The following is a 17,044-nucleotide window of genomic DNA, read 5'->3' on the forward strand; positions in this document are numbered from 1 at the left end:
TCAGCCTGTGGGCCCTGTCTCTAGTTTTACCGCTTCTAGCCCCAGAATCTGTGCTGGATCCTGAGGGGCGGGGCTATGATAATGAGGCTCTGTGCTGATTGGCTGACTGAATGACGTGTAGCAGCGGAGGAAACAAAGCCTCTCCGGGCTGAAGAGCAGCGGCTCCGTACACAAAGCTGTCCCATGCAAGCGAGTTTCGGCGAAATTTTAATTTTTTTTTTGTATTGGACTGTCCTAACTGGGTTTAACGGTTTCAGTGTGGACAGAGAGAGTTTAATGGTTTCAGTGTGGACAGAGAGAGTTTAATGGTTTCAGTGTGGACAGAGAGAGTTTAATGGTTTCAGTGTGGACAGAGAGAGTTTAACGGTTTCAGTGTGGACAGAGAGAGTTTAACAGTTTCAGTGTGGACAGAGAGAGTTTAACAGTTTCAGTGTGGACAGAGATAGTTTAACAGTTTCAGTGTGGACAGAGAGAGTTTAATGGTTTCAGTGTGGACAGAGATAGTTTAACAGTTTCAGTGTGGACAGAGAGAGTTTAATGGTTTCAGTGTGGACAGAGATAGTTTAACAGTTTCAGTGTGGACAGAGAGAGTTTAAGGGTTTCAGTGTGGACAGAGAGAGTTTAATGGTTTCAGTGTGGACAGAGATAGTTTAACGGTTTCAGTGTGGACAGAGAGAGTTTAACGGTTTCAGTGTGGACAGAGAGAGTTTAATGGTTTCAGTGTGGACAGAGATAGTTTAACGGTTTCAGTGTGGACAGAGAGAGTTTAACGGTTTCAGTGTGGACAGAGAGAGTTTAACGGTTTCAGTGTGGACAGAGAGAGTTTAACAGTTTCAGTGTGGACAGAGAGAGTTTAACGGTTTCAGTGTGGACAGAGAGAGTTTAATGGTTTCAGTGTGGACAGAGAGAGTTTAACAGTTTCAGTGTGGACAGAGAGAGTTTAACGGTTTCAGTGTGGACAGAGAGAGTTTAACAGTTTCAGTGTGGACAGAGAGAGTTTAACGGTTTCAGTGTGGACAGAGAGAGTTTAACGGTTTCAGTGTGGACAGAGATGGTTTAATGGTTTCAGTGTGGACAGAGAGAGTTTAATGGTTTCAGTGTGGACAGAGAGCGTCCGATGTCACGCAGCTCGACGTGATAGTCGGAGGCTCGCTTGCAGTTATGACACGGTGTAAACGGATCTTAAAGCCTGATTTACGGTTCTGCGTTAAATCGACGCGTACCCTATGCCGTAGACTCTGCGTTGGTGAAACGCAGAACCATAAATCAGCCTTTAGTTCCCTGAAGAGGGAACGGGTCACCTCGTCTTCACACTAATTCACACAGGAAGATTTAATTCTAAACAGAGACACCACAGTTATTTACTCCGATTGCTAATCATTTAATTTCTTATGTTACAAGACAAATGAATCATGTTAACTGTAAAGAAATCACAACACTGAATGTTCACAAATGACAACTTTAATGTTAAAAAAAATAAAAACACAAGTTGTATATAAATAACATGTATGCACTATTGCTGGCTCAAGGAAGGACCGTGCGTCTTCTGAAGGTGTCGTTGAAGGTTCAGGTGTTTGGAAGATCTGAAACCATAAACAGAAGAAAAATGTATTACTAATAGAGCTCCGCTGTTACCTGGAGCTGCTCACCGGTCCGGGGCTCCGGTGCTCTGGAGCTAAGCTAAATACTTAGCCCATGCAAAGATCATACTTGTAAAAAAACATAAATAACATAAAAAATGAACGTCACTTACCGCTGACTCGTGTGCAGTTGCCGGGTCCGTACTGTGGGCACTGACCCTTTTATGAGGGTAAGCGTTGATGCAAAACCACATTTTAACTGTCCCTCGCTGTGGAAACAGCCAGCGCTTCTAAAAAATAGCGGAGCTCCAGCCGGCGGAGTTAGTTGTGGGCGTGGTTTCAGCAGCGGAGGCCGAACCTCTGCGCCTATGGTGACGTCACCATAGGCACAGAATCTGAACGGCTCGTAGAAGTCACATGACACTGGAAGGTTCCTCCGGGCGGGGGGAACAGACCCTGCAGAATTCAGTTGCTAAATTCCTTCTCTGTGTTGGCAGGGTGAGGGGAGACCACTTTATATATGTTAAAACAAGAAAAAACCTGTTTTTCATAATAGGTCCCCTTTAAGTGAAAGGACACACCTAGAATAGGCTATAATAGAATAGAATAGTCCTTTATCGTCAGTACACCTTGTGGATTGGGTCTCTACAAACAAACTGTAAATGTTAGCTTTGTAAGTGTATAAAAAAGTCTGTAAAAACGCCTGCCCGTACAAGAATCTCCATCTGTCAGCTCCCACGTTATTGGTGCTGTTGAGGAATTTATCAAAACCAGTTCAGAAGTCTGCTTGTGAGTAGTGAGTTTTTATTCAGCCAGCGGTGAGTGGATCTACACAGACCAGGGTCTGGTTGATATGCCGACCCAGATTGATTTGGCCACAGGGTTTTTATACAAAAGTTCAATCAACAAAAGAAAGGAACAAGCCAAGTGAGAGACAACAGTTTGGGACAACCCCCTGAGGAGTCAGGAAGTCCATATATGGTATCTTCCGTGGATCAGGTCCTCGTCTCTGCAGGAGCTGGAAGTCAAAGCCACTTCAACGGTGCCATCTCAGCAGGGATTCAAGCATTGAATGAGACTGGAGCCGCCTGCAAGTCTTCGTCCCTGCAGGGGTCCTCAGGAAGCTGGAACTTGATTGACAATGGGTCAAGCGGGGGTATGAGGCTGAGGCAACCTGCAAGGCGTCGTTGTCCCTGCAGGGTCACGTGCTGTCACAATGCGTCATCAGTGCATACAATCTAACTTCAAAAAGTAGCACAAACTACTGTCAATAAAGACAAACGGAGGAGATTCATCACCTCTGTTTCTGCAGGACTTGATAAATACTAGAATAGATAGAATAGGCCAGCGTTAGAAGCTGAGGCCATGAAGTCTCCTGCTGCTGTGTTTTTGAAGGCAGTTGGACAGATTGTAAAGACTTATTCAGTTTGAAAATGTGAACGATAAAGTAGAAAAGATGGATTTTCTGATCCATAGTTCAGTTCAGTCATCGTGGATATTAAATGTGAGATGTTTTTCCAATAAACCCTTTGTGGACGCTGGTTCTGCAGACGGAGCTCATACCAGTCGGCTTCATCGGAATATCTGGGAGATGGAATAAGATCCAGAGCAAGTCCTCCACAAGGTGAGACCGTCCATCCGTCTGAAGAGTCGTCGTAGTGATGAATCAGAGCTTTTTAAAACCTCTGATGCATCGGAGCGTACGCTCGGTTTGCCATTTCTGTGTCCAGTTGTTCAAACATGGACCATCATCCTTTGTGGTTCCGGACGTACGCCGGTTTATGGCGTCCTCTGCTCTGAGGCTGGGCAGCTTGTGGAGGTCTGCATCTCTCCAGTTACTCATCTTTCAAATATAAATCCTACTGTAATCCATCCTCTGCTGGTATCTCCAGTCAATTCACCTCCTTACATCCTCTCATCAACGGCCAATGTTTTCCACCGTTCGATGTCCCCCAGTTACCCGATACAACCGTGGTGACCTTCGTCTTGGGGGGGTTTCAGATGGTTGTCCCGGCAGTGATCAGTGTTTACGTTTTCCACATTCTTGAACGGTACCTGCAGTCTGCAGGGCAATGAAGATTAGGTGGTCTTGACCCTTCACCGGCATCGGTGGACTGAGCGGTCAAACCGGGTCCTAAACCGGGTTGGTTTAGCTCCTGGAGGCCCCCCATCACTGACTGCAGTAGGAGTTTGTATCTCTCTGACCTCTTCATTCTGTTTTTCAGCAGATGCTGGTCTGCAGGAGGTCCTAGATGAACATAAGACCAGTCTGAGGAGCAGATGTGAACATGTGACTGAAGGAGTTGATGAAACAGGAAGTAGAACCCCCCTCAACAGGATCTACACGGAGCTCTTCATCACAGAGGGACTGAGTGAAGAGGTTGATACCCAACATGAGGTGAGGCAGCTGGAGACAGCTTCCAGGATGAAGAGCCTCCATGACGCTCCAATCAAGTGCCAGGACATCTTTAAAGCCTTACCTGACCAACGTGGAGCCATCAGAGTGGTTCTGACCAACGGCGTCGCTGGCGCTGGGAAAACCTTCTCGGTTCAGAAGTTCTCTCTGGACTGGGCCGAGGGCTGGGAGAACCAAGACGTCACCGTGGTGATTCTGCTCTCGTTCAGGGAGCTGCACCTGATCGGAGATGAGCAGCTCAGTCTTCTCAGGCTGATCCAGGTTTTCCATCCATCGTTACAGAAGCTCACAGCAGAGCAGCTGGCTGCCGGGAAACCGTTGTTCATCTTTGACGGCCTGGATGAAAGCAGACGTTCCCTGGACTTCTACAACGGTCCGGTCGTGTCTGACGTCACACAGAGCTCATGGGTCAACGTGCTGCTGACCAACCTCATCCAGGGGAACCTGCTTCCCTCAGCTCTCATCTGGATCACTTCCAGACCTGCAGCAGCCAACCAGATCCCTCACAAACACGTGGACAGGGTGACAGAAGTACGAGGCTTCACCGACGGCCAGAAGGAGGAATACTTCAGGAGGAGGTTCAGGGATGAAGAGCGGTCCAGCAGCATCGTCTCCCACATGAAGACATCCAGAACCCTCCACATCATGTGTCAACTCCCGGTCTTCTGCTGGATCACTGCTACAGTTCTGGACCACATGTTGACCACAGAGCAGACAGGAGAGCTGCCCAAGACCCTGACTGACATGTTCTCCCACTTCCTGCTGGTCCAGACCAAGAGGAAGAAGAACAAGTACCAGGAGGGACATGAGACGAGTCCACAGGAGCTGACGGAGGCTGACAGGGACCTTCTCCTGAAGCTGGGGAGGCTGGCGTTTGAACATCTGGAGAAAGGAAACATCATGTTCTACCAAGAAGACCTGGAGCAGTGTGGTCTTGATGTCCCAGAGGCCTCGGTGTACTCAGGAGTTTGTACCCAGATCTTCAGGAGAGAGTGTGAGGTCTTCCAGAAACCCGTCTACTGCTTTGTTCATCTGAGCATCCAGGAGTTCCTGGCTGCAGTCTACCTGCTCCACTGTTGGTCCACCAGGAACACAGATGTGCTGGAGAACTTCCTGGGAGAAAACTCCTCAGACTCATCTTTGGATGACTTCCTGAAGAGAGTCATGCATAAATCCCTGTACAGTAAAAATGGCCACCTGGACCTGTTTGTCCGCTTCCTTCATGGTCTTTGTGTGGAGTCCAACCAGAGACTGTTAGGAGGTCTGCTGAACCAGAGGGAGATCCGTTCAGAAACCATCCAGAGAGTCATCAACAACCTGAAGAAGATGAACACTGACAGAATCTCTCCTGACAGAAGCATCAACATCTTCCAGTGTCTGATGGAGATGAACGACCTCTCAGTTCATCAGCAGATCCAAGAGTTCCTGAAGTCAGAGAACAGATCAGAGCAGGAATTCTCTGAGATCCAGTGTTCAGCTCTGGCCTACATGCTGCAGATGTCAGAGGTTCTGGATGAGCTGGACCTGATCAAGTACAAGACAACATGGGGAGGTCGATGGAGACTGATTCCAGCTGTGAAGAACTGCAGAAAGGCTCGGTGAGTCCAGTTGAGATCAATAACACCATCCATCCATCCATTATCTATACCCGCTTTTATCCTTTGCAGGGTCTGCTGGAGCCTATCCCAGCTCGTATTCAGGCGAGAGGCAGGGGTTCACCCTGGACAGGTCGCCAGTCCATAGCAGGGCAACAACACCATCAGTTAGTGTAAATTAGCAGTTTAGTTCTTAGTTTAGCTGCACTCGTGAATTTCACAAGTGCTCATTGATTGATTGAGCTTCATTGATTATGAATGAAAGTTTTTCTGATGAATGAACGGGCCTTCGCACTCGTGGCCACCGTCCCCCATAGGCATATCAGAAATGACACCACCCACGACTTTCTATGTCCAACCATTCAAAAGTTATAGCAGAAAATAGGGACCACCAATCAGAAGAAGGGGCTGGGCTAATTCAGGCCAATGAAGCTCAAGGACTCAATACAGAGTCCGATGACACCACCCACGACTCTCTATGTCAAACCATTCAAAAGTTATAGTCAGAAAATAGGGACAACCAATCAGAATAAGGGACGGGGCTAATTTTCAAGAATTATGGTCAAGGACTCAATACCGAGTCCGATGACACCACCCACAACTCTCTATGTCAAACCATTCAAAAGTTATGGCAGAGAAAAGTATTCTAGGGGGCGCTGTTGAGCCATTAGGCCACGCCCATTAATGCAAACCATGAAATATCAAATTTATCACCAGGCCTGGCTTGCATGCAAAATTTGGTGACTTTTGGAGAACTATCAAATATGGACCAATCAGATGAAGGGGGGGCACGCTTTTTGGCGTCTAGCGTCGCCACGGTAACACTTTTGAAAGAGAAAAGTAATGCGCGTAGTCGCAGGATGGAGACGCACATTTTGATGTATAACACACCTGGGTGCACGTTACGGTTCGGGCCGTATTAACTGTCAAAGGAATGGCATAAATTGCTCCAAAATTACGCGATTAATTCAGAATGTTCAAAATGGCCGACTTCCTGTTCGGTTTCGGCCATGGCGCCAAGAGACTTTTCTTTAAGTTGTGACATGATGCAGGTGTGTAGCAATTTTCGTGCATGTACGTCAAACCGTATTATGGGGCTTGAGGCACAAAGTTTTTTCTGTCTGAACCAATCAGAAGAAGGGTGGGCGCGCTTTTTGGGGCACGTTTAGGGGGGCAAAAAGGCCCTCCTTTCGTCAGAACAAAGAAAGAAAGAAAGAAAGAAAGAAAGAAAGAAAGAAAGAAAGAAAGAAAGAAAGAAAGAAAGAAAGAAAGAAAGAAAGAAAGAAAGAAAGAAAGAAAGAAAGAAAGAAAGAAAGAAAGAAAGAAAGAAAGCCGTGGTAGTGCAGCGGTCTCACAGCTAGAAGGTCCTGGGTTTGATTCCCGCCGGGGACGCTGTGGGCGCTGAAGTGCGTGTTAGTTCCCCCATGACTTCAGTGCCCACACCATGGGTGGGGTTGGCGACAGGATCTTTCTGTGTGGAGTTTGTATGTTCTCCCCGTGTTCCCCTGGGTAGCAATGTGAGCTACCCTCACAAAAACATGCACACAGTCCTGGGCTATACATGCCCCCTCTGGCCAACCGGGGAACAGATGGGGTGGGGAGGATCTAGCCGGAATAACGTGATCCTTCCACGCGCTACGTCCGGTCAGAGAATCCTCACCCTGTCTGGTGAAAAGAAGCGGTGCGTCACTCCTCAGGATAAGAAGGAGACCTGAGCTCAGTGTAGGGCCCTCCCTGGGTTGGCAGAGGATGGCAATGCCCAGGACTGTTACTTAGGTATGAGCACTGGGTGATGAAATGGGTAAAAAAAAAAATCGAGGATAAAAAAAAAAAATATTAAAAGCTTGAAGATCTTTTATCTGGATGCTTGAGAAAAGTTCAGCTTTTCTCAAGCATCCAGATAAATATAAATATATAAATATATATATATAAATATAAATATAAATATAAATATAAATAAATATAAATATAAATATCTTTCATTCAAGATGTTCAGAGTGAAAAATGTCCAAGAATAAATTAGTTTATGACTCTGACAGACGTAGACGTTAACGAAGCCGGTTCCCTCCTTCATCTGCAGATTCAAACAAAGTCAACTGTTAACAGATGTGTTCCGTCTGGCTTTAACTCAGACTTTATTACAACTGACATCATGTTTTCTCTCATCACAGATTAGTTGGTTGTGATCTCTCAGGGACTCACTGTGAAGTTGTTGCGTCCGCTCTGAAGTCCAACCCATCCCATCTGACAGAACTGGACCTGAGTTGGAACCAGAACCTGCAGGATTCAGGAGTGAAGGTTCTGTCTGGTGGACTGGAGAGTCCAAACTGTAGACTGGAGACTCTGAGGTCAGTCCACTGGAGATGTTTAAGATAAGATAAGATAAGATAAGATAGTCCTTTATTACTCCCTCAATGGGGAAACTCGCGTGTTAGCAGCAGTACACTAATATTTTTTTCAATGATGGCTCACCCCTTGAGCAGGTCACCACATTCAAACACCTCGGCCTCTGGATCGACCCATTATTTTCTTTTAAACATCATATTGAGTCCATCACAACCAAGTTACATCGCAACCTGGGCATCCTTTACCATTCAATAAACTGTTTTACCCTACCAACAAGGAAAATAATTGTCACACAACTATTATTACCCATTTAAGATTATGCTGATGTTGTTTACCAGAACACTTATGAATCACATCTTCAACCTCTCAATGTCATTTACAACAGTCTCTGTAGATTTGTGTTAAGGTGCCCATATCGAACTCACCACTGCTCCATGTATCATTCATTAAACTGGTTACCCCTCAGCTCAAGAAGACAACACCACTGGCTCCAACTCATATTCAAATGTATCCACTTTAGTTATCCATCTTACTTAAAGGGAAAGTTCGTTTTTTTACAACCTGGACCTTATTTCTGGCATTTTTTATGGTTGTATACTCACCCAGAGGTGTTTGGTGTCATTTGGAGTCCTTCGGAAGATATTAGGAGTTTTTTGCGAGCCGCTTCTCCATATAACGGTAGTGAACGGGGCACAGCGGGACACAGACGATGCAGCGTCTAAATAACACATGATTGCCGCGAAACAATTCATTTCTTTTATGAATCACTAGATCTGCTTCCAGGACCTGTTGTAACATTGTGGCGCTGTCTGTGTAATAAATAAATCTGTTTGTAAACAAGACCTCTGAACTCATGACGTCATCTCTGTGCACGCGTCCCAGACACAGCTCCGTGTACAGCTGGAGTTCGCTGCTGTTAGTTTACTGTTAGTTATTTGAAACATGTCTGAATATTTGTCAAATTCTGAGGTTGTGGACGACGACTTTGAATATGATGGACGTCCTTACCGTTTTGAGCCGGAGTTTACGGCTGAAGAGCTCACTGAACGGAGGACAGAGTGCGCGCACAGAGATGACGTCATGAGTTCAGAGGTCTTGTTTACAAACGGATTTATTTAATACACAGACAGCGCCACAATGTTACAACAGGTCCTGGAAGCAGATCTAGTGATTCATAAAAGAAGTGAAGAGTTTCGCGGTAATCATGTGTTATTTAGACGCTGCATCGTCTGTGTCCCGCTGTGCCCCGTTCACTACCGTTATATGGAGAAGCGGCTCGCAAAAAACTCCTAATATCTTCCGAAGGACTCCAAATGACACCAAACACCTCTGGGTGAGTATACAACCATAAAAAAATGCCAGAAATAAGGTCCAGGTTGTAAAAAAACGAACTTTCCCTTTAAATCAATATCTGATTCCAAATACATCCTCATATTCTCTCAGAAACACTCAGCAAACCCTTCTTTTTCGTTCCTTTAGCCTTTAAAGAAATTGGCAGACGTGCTTTTAAGTTCAAGGCCCAATCAGACTGGAACAATTTACCCATTAATATAAGAAAACTTAATTCGTTACATCTCTTTAAGAACTCACTATATTCCAACCTCAATAAACCATGTAGTTGCCTCTAGTGGTATTGCCTTCTCATTTTATTCTTATTTATTTATTTTATATACAATGTATCTTTTTCTTCATATACTGTATCATAATTGATGATGATAATGACTATTATTAATATTAATATTGTTGTTCTTGTTGCTATTACTGCATTATATGCAGTGTTTACTTGTGTTCTTCAGGTGTGGTAGGTCTTGGGGACCGGTGTGTGGGCGATTTGTGTGTGAGAGCCTTATGTATTATGTATGTTGTATGTAACTGTTTTGTATTGTGTTGTATGTTTTTTTTTGCCCCCCCTCGAAAACAAGATGATTCATCTCAAAGTTACTATATGAATGATAATTTTTGGTGACTTTGAGCTTCGTTTTCGTGTAACAAATGGCCAAAACGCATGAAAACACCACGGTTTTTGCTACGTGGAAACAGGGCCTCAGACCTGGACAGGTTGGACTTACGGCTACAGGTGGCGCGTCAAAGTGATCGTCCTGACAGGAAGTGTCTTAGATCCACCCGTGTGGGTTTAATTCAGAAATGTCCTTTAATCAAGCAGCTCATTAGTTGTTCAAGCAAAGACTTTTCAAGTGCAAGCGATACAGAACCACCTGATGTTTAGTTTCACACAGACTTCAGAATTTGTTGAATTAGTCTGATAAATATACAGAATTCAATCATTCTTATCTTTAACTAAAAGTAAGATATGAACTGATGAACTCAGGTTTAAAAATAATTATTAGGTGTTTGCAAGATAAGTCAAATTATAAATGACACATTTCTAAAAATAAAGCATTTTAATATATTATCCTTATGCTCTCAGAAAACACCATTTTAATTATTTATAACATAAAAGGATCATTATGATAAAAACCTCAGGAATTCTGCATAAATGATATAAAACTGGACACATGATATGAAAATCCAGCTGTTCTCCAGAGATCCATTCTGGTGTTAATAATTGTTTCTAGATCAGCTTCTGATCTCTAAACTGCTGCTTTGGATAATATTTTAACATCAACACTAATCAAAAGGATTGGTGTGTATGTTGGTGTTTTCATCTTAATCTAGTGTCAGACTTGGACCAGAAAAGCTCAGGATGTTCAGTAAAGGTGAACATGTCAGAGGAACAACCAGGAACCCACATCATGGATGTAACAAAACTGTAAAACCTGTTTTATAAAGTCCAGATACGGTGGTGACCCACATGGACCTGATGGCAAAGTTGATATTTGAAGAAACAATTCTCTGATGAGACTTTAACATGTTATAATTTTTGTTCAGGTTGGAGAGCTGCGGTTTGTCAGAGATCAGCTGTTCTTCTCTGGTCTCAGCTCTGAAGTCCAACCCCTCCCATCTGGAACATCTGGACCTGAGCGGGAACAACAATCTGCAGGATACAGGAGTGAAACATCTGTGTGGTTTCCTGGAGAGTCCAGACTGCAGACTGGAGACTCTGAGGTCAGACATGTTTAGTTGTGTGTTCAGATGAATCTGATGTGAAAGTTGTGTTGACACTAACCTGCAGACATCAGGCTGATCTGCTGATCCACACTGACCATCTTACCGCTCTGGTTTCTTCTTCTCTGGTGTCTTTGTGCAGCTTGCAGCACTGCGTTCTGTCAGGGATCAGCTGTTCCTCTCTGGTCTCAGCTCTGAAGTCCAACCCCTCCCATCTGAAACATCTGGACCTGAGAGGGAACTGCCTGCAGGCTGCAGATGTGGAGCAGCTATCTGGTCTGGTGCAGAGTCCACACTACCAGCTGCAGACTCTCAGGTCAGTGGAGGTTGGAGTCGGTCCTGCTGCTTCCAGCAGTTTTCTACTAAATCCAGCTGATATCAAATCAAAGATCCAGTGTTTCCAGTGAAGCTGCAGCTTCTCAGCAGCTGCTTTCCCCAGTAAAGCTGGGAGAAGAGGATGATGACAGGCTGCAGGATCAGAGGATCCAGATGTTGGTTGTGGACCGGTGTTGTGCTGGTGTTCACGTGTCCAGAAATAAAGGTGTATTCCAGCTGACGGCCTTCCAGGATGTACAGACTGCTCCACTGCAGCTCTGAACACTCTGAAGTCCTGGATGTGCTGCATCACTGACTGACAGCTGATGGAAGGATCTCTGGAAACACTCCTTTATCTCCTCTCTTCTTTCTTCTTCTCTCCAGCTGGGACTGATGAGAGTTAACGGGACGGTGTTTGTGCTGAGAGGATGAGACGTGTCCTGATCGTCCTCAGAGGTTGAAGCAGAACCAGTTTGTGTGGACAAACTCTGACTGGACCGTGATGACGATGATGAAGATGAAGATGTACATAGTTTCTGATTTCCAGGGTTCTACAAACTTCTCATATATTCATGTATTTCATGTTAAGTCAAAAAGTCTTTATTGCCATTATATTATTGTTAAAAAACAGTACATCAAAAGGTAGCCTTTAATTTGAACTTGAGTTTGTTCGACATTGTTCCTCAAGCACTTTGTCTAAAGCAGCGGTTTTCAATTCCGGTCCTCAGGCCTCCCTGCCCTGCATGGTTTAAATGTTGCCTTGCATCAACACACATGATTCTAATTAAAGGTCCTCATTAGCTTGTCATCAAGGTCTGTACATCTCTGTTGATGAAACAGCTCCTTGTATCACGGTGTGCTGAAGCAGGGTGGCATCTCAAACATGCAGGACAGGGGGGCCTGAGGACCGGAATTGAAAAGCCCTGGTCTAAAGTCTGGATGAGTTTTAGTACGGAGGTTCCTACTACTAATGTACTGATGGATAAATGTCTACGCTGCCGCGGCGGAGCTGCTCAGCACAGCAGCCATCTCCCCCACCGAGTCACGTGACTACTCCCGTGGTTTCTTTTTATTTACATGTTTCCGTTTCATTCCAAGTTTTCCTTTATTTGTTGTTGTCGTGTTTTCAGCTTCGTCAGGGTTTTAAAGTTTTTCTCCGTGTCACTGATGAAGAGAGAGACTGAAGAGATCTGCGGAAATAACAGCGTTTGTTCATGAAACACGAAACACAAATGAACTTGACTTGGTCAATGAATGTTCCTCAGTTTGTTCCAGTAAATATTGTAAATGTTTTCTGGATATTATGATGATTGTTAACACTTCAAAGAAACTCAAAATTCTTCATTAAAACTTGGATCTTTTCTCTTGTTCAGTTTACTGTGGTTAATAAGTGTTTGTCTGTGATTAGTCTCAGTACCAGGAGCAGCACCGACCATCACAAGGCACGTTTTATTCTGTTGTTCACCATCAGCACAAATGCCTTTTATTTCATAAGAGAGATCATTTCACACTCTCTTTCTTTTATTTATTGTAATACTGACATACATCACAGTATAATTTTACCACAAACTGAACAGAACACTTGAATATGTGTCAGATATGAAGAAAGAACCCAAAAAGTTTAAGCAGACATAGCAGCGGATGTCACCCCCATTTAAATGCAGTAATTTATATGTCCACTAGAGGGCAATTAAATGCATTTAAATGCAGTAATGTATGTGTCCACTAGAGGGCAAATAAGTAATTATAATGCGGTAATGTATATGTCCACTAGAGGGCAAATAAATAATTTTAATGCAGTAACTTATAGACGAATCCGGCGAAACCCGGAAGTCGAGCGGCCGCCATTACTGCGGTGGCGGCTCCGCTCCTCCGTTCCAGCCCATAGACATATATACGTATGGATCTATTACTCCGCTCCCTGCCAGGCTCTCTTAATGTATTTGTATCATCGGAACACTCCTGTCCGGTCACGTGCATTTGTTTTGATAGTGAATGAAGACGGGAGGGACTTTCAAAACTACTTTTCTGTTTCACCAAGTGAACAGACGGAACGCAAAAAAAGATGTTAAACTGCTGGAAAGGAACTGGAATTTACCTGGATACCTTAAACAAGGAAGCCAGGGAGCGGTATATGGAGAAAATAATGATTATTAACGGTTTGGGTTCATATGAAATCACTACTAAAGAATGAAGCTCTGATGAGGATTTACTGCCGCAGTTCTGCAGAAACACCGTCTTACTACCTTGTTTAGTGTTTGGCAGCTGCTTTGGTAAATGTTTGACTCGCCATGTGTTTCAATAAATTAGTATAATATAACAACATACAGTACATCTTTTTTATTACTCTTACTTCTCTTTTCTTTTTTTTTATGCTGAAGAGGCTCCGATGGCGTGAGCAATATTTTTCTTTTCCTCGTGAGATTATTTTTTTTCTTCTGCAGCTACAAATAGAGTTGATATTTTTTCCTCAACAAACTAGTTTTATCTGCAGATTGGGGTTATGTATGTATGTATTCTGTATCATCCGGAGCTGAGATAGTTCTGCCCTTCAATTAGAGACCTGTAATTGCGTTTTTTTTCGTCATCGGACGCCAGGCAATCAATAAAATATTCTTAGATACCTAAAATTAAACAAAACATAAACAGGTAATATTTAATTGTGCAGACGTGCCTCGTAAGGAGAGGAGGTGGAGAGAGCTATATTACAGTGTTTAATCATACACTCCCTTATCTCCCTATTCCTCTATTCTTTCCTGCTTATCGCTCAAACAAATCATTATTTATAAATTAACATCAGCATTAATTTAAGATACCTTCATTATTTATGGAAGGCCACTGTCTAACATCATCAATTCAGCTATAATGATGCTGTAGAGCGTCAGGTTACAATAATAATAATAATAATACATTTTATTTATATAGCGCTTTTCAGGGCACTCAAAGACGCTTTACATTACAACAAAACACAAATACAAATTACAATTACACAGGACAGTACATAAGGACACAACATGAGACAGGACATTAATCACACATTAAAAGCAGTTCTATAAAGGTGGGTTTTGAGATGGGATTTGAATGCTGGGAGGTCTGTACAGTCACGTATGTAATAACAGCGCTGCGGTGGCAGATTGACACCTGCCACCGCAGCGATGGCGCCGCCGCAAGATGGCGGCGCACACAAACTGGTCGCCGGATTCGTGTATAAGTCCACTAGAGTGCAAATAAGTAATGTGATGCAGTAACTTATATGTCCACTAGAGTGCAAATAAATGAATTTAAATGCGGTAATTAATATGTCCACTAGTGGACAAATAAATGCATTTAAATGCAGTAACTTATAAGTCCACTAGAGTGCAAATAAGTAACGTTAATGTAGTAACTTATATGTCCACCAGAGGGCAAATTAATGCATTTCAATGCAGTAATTAATATGTCCACTAGTGGGCAAATAAATGCATTTGAATGCAGTAATTTATGTGTCCACTAGATGGCAAGTAAATTCATTTAAATGCAGTAATTTATATGTCCACTAGAGGGCAAATAAGGAATTTTAATGCAGTAAATTAAATGTCCACTAGAGGGCTAATAAATGCATTTAAATGCAGTAACTTATAAGTCCACTAGAGTGCGAATAAGCAATGTGAATGTAGTAACTTATATGTCCACTAGAGGGCAAATAAGTAATTGTAATGAAGTGAATTATATGTCAGCTAAAGGGCAAATAAATGCATTTAAAATGCAGTACTTTTTGTGTCCACTAGAGGGCAAATAAATGCATTTAAATGCAGTAATGTATGTGTCCACTAGAGGGCAAATACGTTATTGTAATGCAGTAAATTATAAGTCCATTAGAGGGCAAATAAATAACATTAATGTAGTAACTTTTATGTCCACTAGAGGGAAAATAAATGCCTTTAAATGCAGCAATTTATGTGTCCCCTGGAGGGCAAATAAATGAATTTAAATGTGGTAATTAATATGTCCACCAGAGGGCACATAAATGCATTTAAATGCAGTAACTTATATGTCCACTAGAGGGCAAATAAATAATTTTAATGCAGTAAATTATATGTCATCTAGTGGGCAAATAAATGCATTTAAATGCAGTAATCTATGTGTCCACTAGAGGGCAAATAAATGTATTTAAATGCAGTTACTTATATGTCCACTAGAGGCAAATAAATGCATTTAAATGCAGTAACTTATATGTCCACTAGAGGGCAAATAAATAATTTTAATGCAGTAAATTATATGTCATCTAGTGGGCAAATAAATGCATTTAAATGCAGTAATCTATGTGTCCACTAGAGGGCAAATAAATGTATTTAAATGCAGTTACTTATATGTCCACTAGAGGCAAATAAATGCATTTAAATGCAGTAACTTATATGTCCACTAGAGGGCAAATGAATAATTTTAATGCAGTAAATTATATGTCAGCTAGAGGGCAAATAAATGTATTTAAATGCAGTAACTTTTATGTCCACTAGATGGCAAATAAATGTATTTAAATGCAGTAACTTATATGTCCACTAGAGGGCAAATAAATGCATTTAAATGCAGTATTTTTTGTGTCCACTAGAGGGCAAGTAAATACATTTAAAAGCAGTATTTTAAATGTCCACCAGAGGGCATATAAATGCATTTAAATGCAATAATTTATGTTTCCACTAGAGGGCAAATAAATAATTTTAATGCAGTAAATTATATGTCAGCTAGAGGGCAAATAAATGCATTTAAATGCAGCAATTTATGTGTCCACTAGAGGGCAAATAAATGTATTTAAATGCAGTAACTTATATGTCCACTAGATGGCAAGTAAATGCATTTAAATGTTGTATTTTATATGTCCACTAGAGGGCAAATAAATGCATTCAAATGCAGTAATTTATATGTCCACTAGTGGGCAAATAAATGCATTTGAATGCAGTAATGTATGTGTCCACTAGAGGGCAAATAAGTAATTGTAATGCAGTATATTATATGTCAGCTAGAGGGCAAATAAATGCATTTAAATGCAGCAATTTATGTGTCCACTAGAGGGCAAACAAATGCATTTACAATGCAGTATTTTTGTGTTCACTAGAGGGCAAGTAAATGCATTTAAATGCAGTATTTTAAATGTCCACCAGAGGGCAAATAAATGAATTTAAATGCGGTAATTAATATGTCCACTAGTGGGCAAATAAATGCATTTAAATGCAGAAGTTTATATGTCCACTAGAGAGCAAAGAAATGCATTTAAATGCAGTAACGTGTAAGTCCCCTAGAGTGCAAATAAGTAATGTGAATGTAGTAACTTATATATCCACTAGAGGGCAAATAAATGAATTTAAATGCGGTAATTAATATGTCCACTAGAGGGCAAATAAATAGATTCAAATGCAGTAATTTATGTTTCCACTAGAGGGCAAATAAATGCATTTAAATACAGTAGTTTATATGTCCACTAGAGGGCAAACATGCATTTAAATGCAGTAACTTATAAGTCCCCTAGAGTGCAAATAAGTAACGTGAATGTAGTAACTTATATGTCCACTAGAGGGCAAATACGTGCATTTAAATGCAGTAATTTATGTGTCCACTGAAGGGCAAATAAATGAATTTAAATGCGGTAATTAATATGTCCACTAGTGGGCAAATAAATGCATTTGAATGCAATAATTTATGTGTCAGCTAGAGGACAAATAAATGCATTTAAATGCAGTAATTTATGTGTC

At 42.1% G+C, this 17,044-nt stretch overlaps 1 protein-coding gene across 1 annotated transcript in view; it reads left to right on the top strand.

The window, feature by feature from the left end:
• LOC133456444 (NACHT, LRR and PYD domains-containing protein 3-like) overlaps nucleotides 1-17,044 on the top strand; it is a 78,329-nt gene that overhangs the window by 1,546 nt on the left and 59,739 nt on the right. Inside the window, exons 3-7 of the mRNA XM_061734920.1 lie at nucleotides 3,131-3,204; nucleotides 3,806-5,594; nucleotides 7,763-7,939; nucleotides 10,827-11,003; nucleotides 11,146-11,319. Of these exons, the coding sequence (XP_061590904.1) occupies nucleotides 3,131-3,204; nucleotides 3,806-5,594; nucleotides 7,763-7,939; nucleotides 10,827-11,003; nucleotides 11,146-11,319 (2,391 nt within the window). The remainder of the gene's footprint in view (nucleotides 1-3,130; nucleotides 3,205-3,805; nucleotides 5,595-7,762; nucleotides 7,940-10,826; nucleotides 11,004-11,145; nucleotides 11,320-17,044) is intronic.

Source organism: Cololabis saira, chromosome 12 (assembly GCF_033807715.1).
Source record: "Cololabis saira isolate AMF1-May2022 chromosome 12, fColSai1.1, whole genome shotgun sequence".
Taxonomy (NCBI): domain Eukaryota; kingdom Metazoa; phylum Chordata; class Actinopteri; order Beloniformes; family Belonidae; genus Cololabis; species Cololabis saira.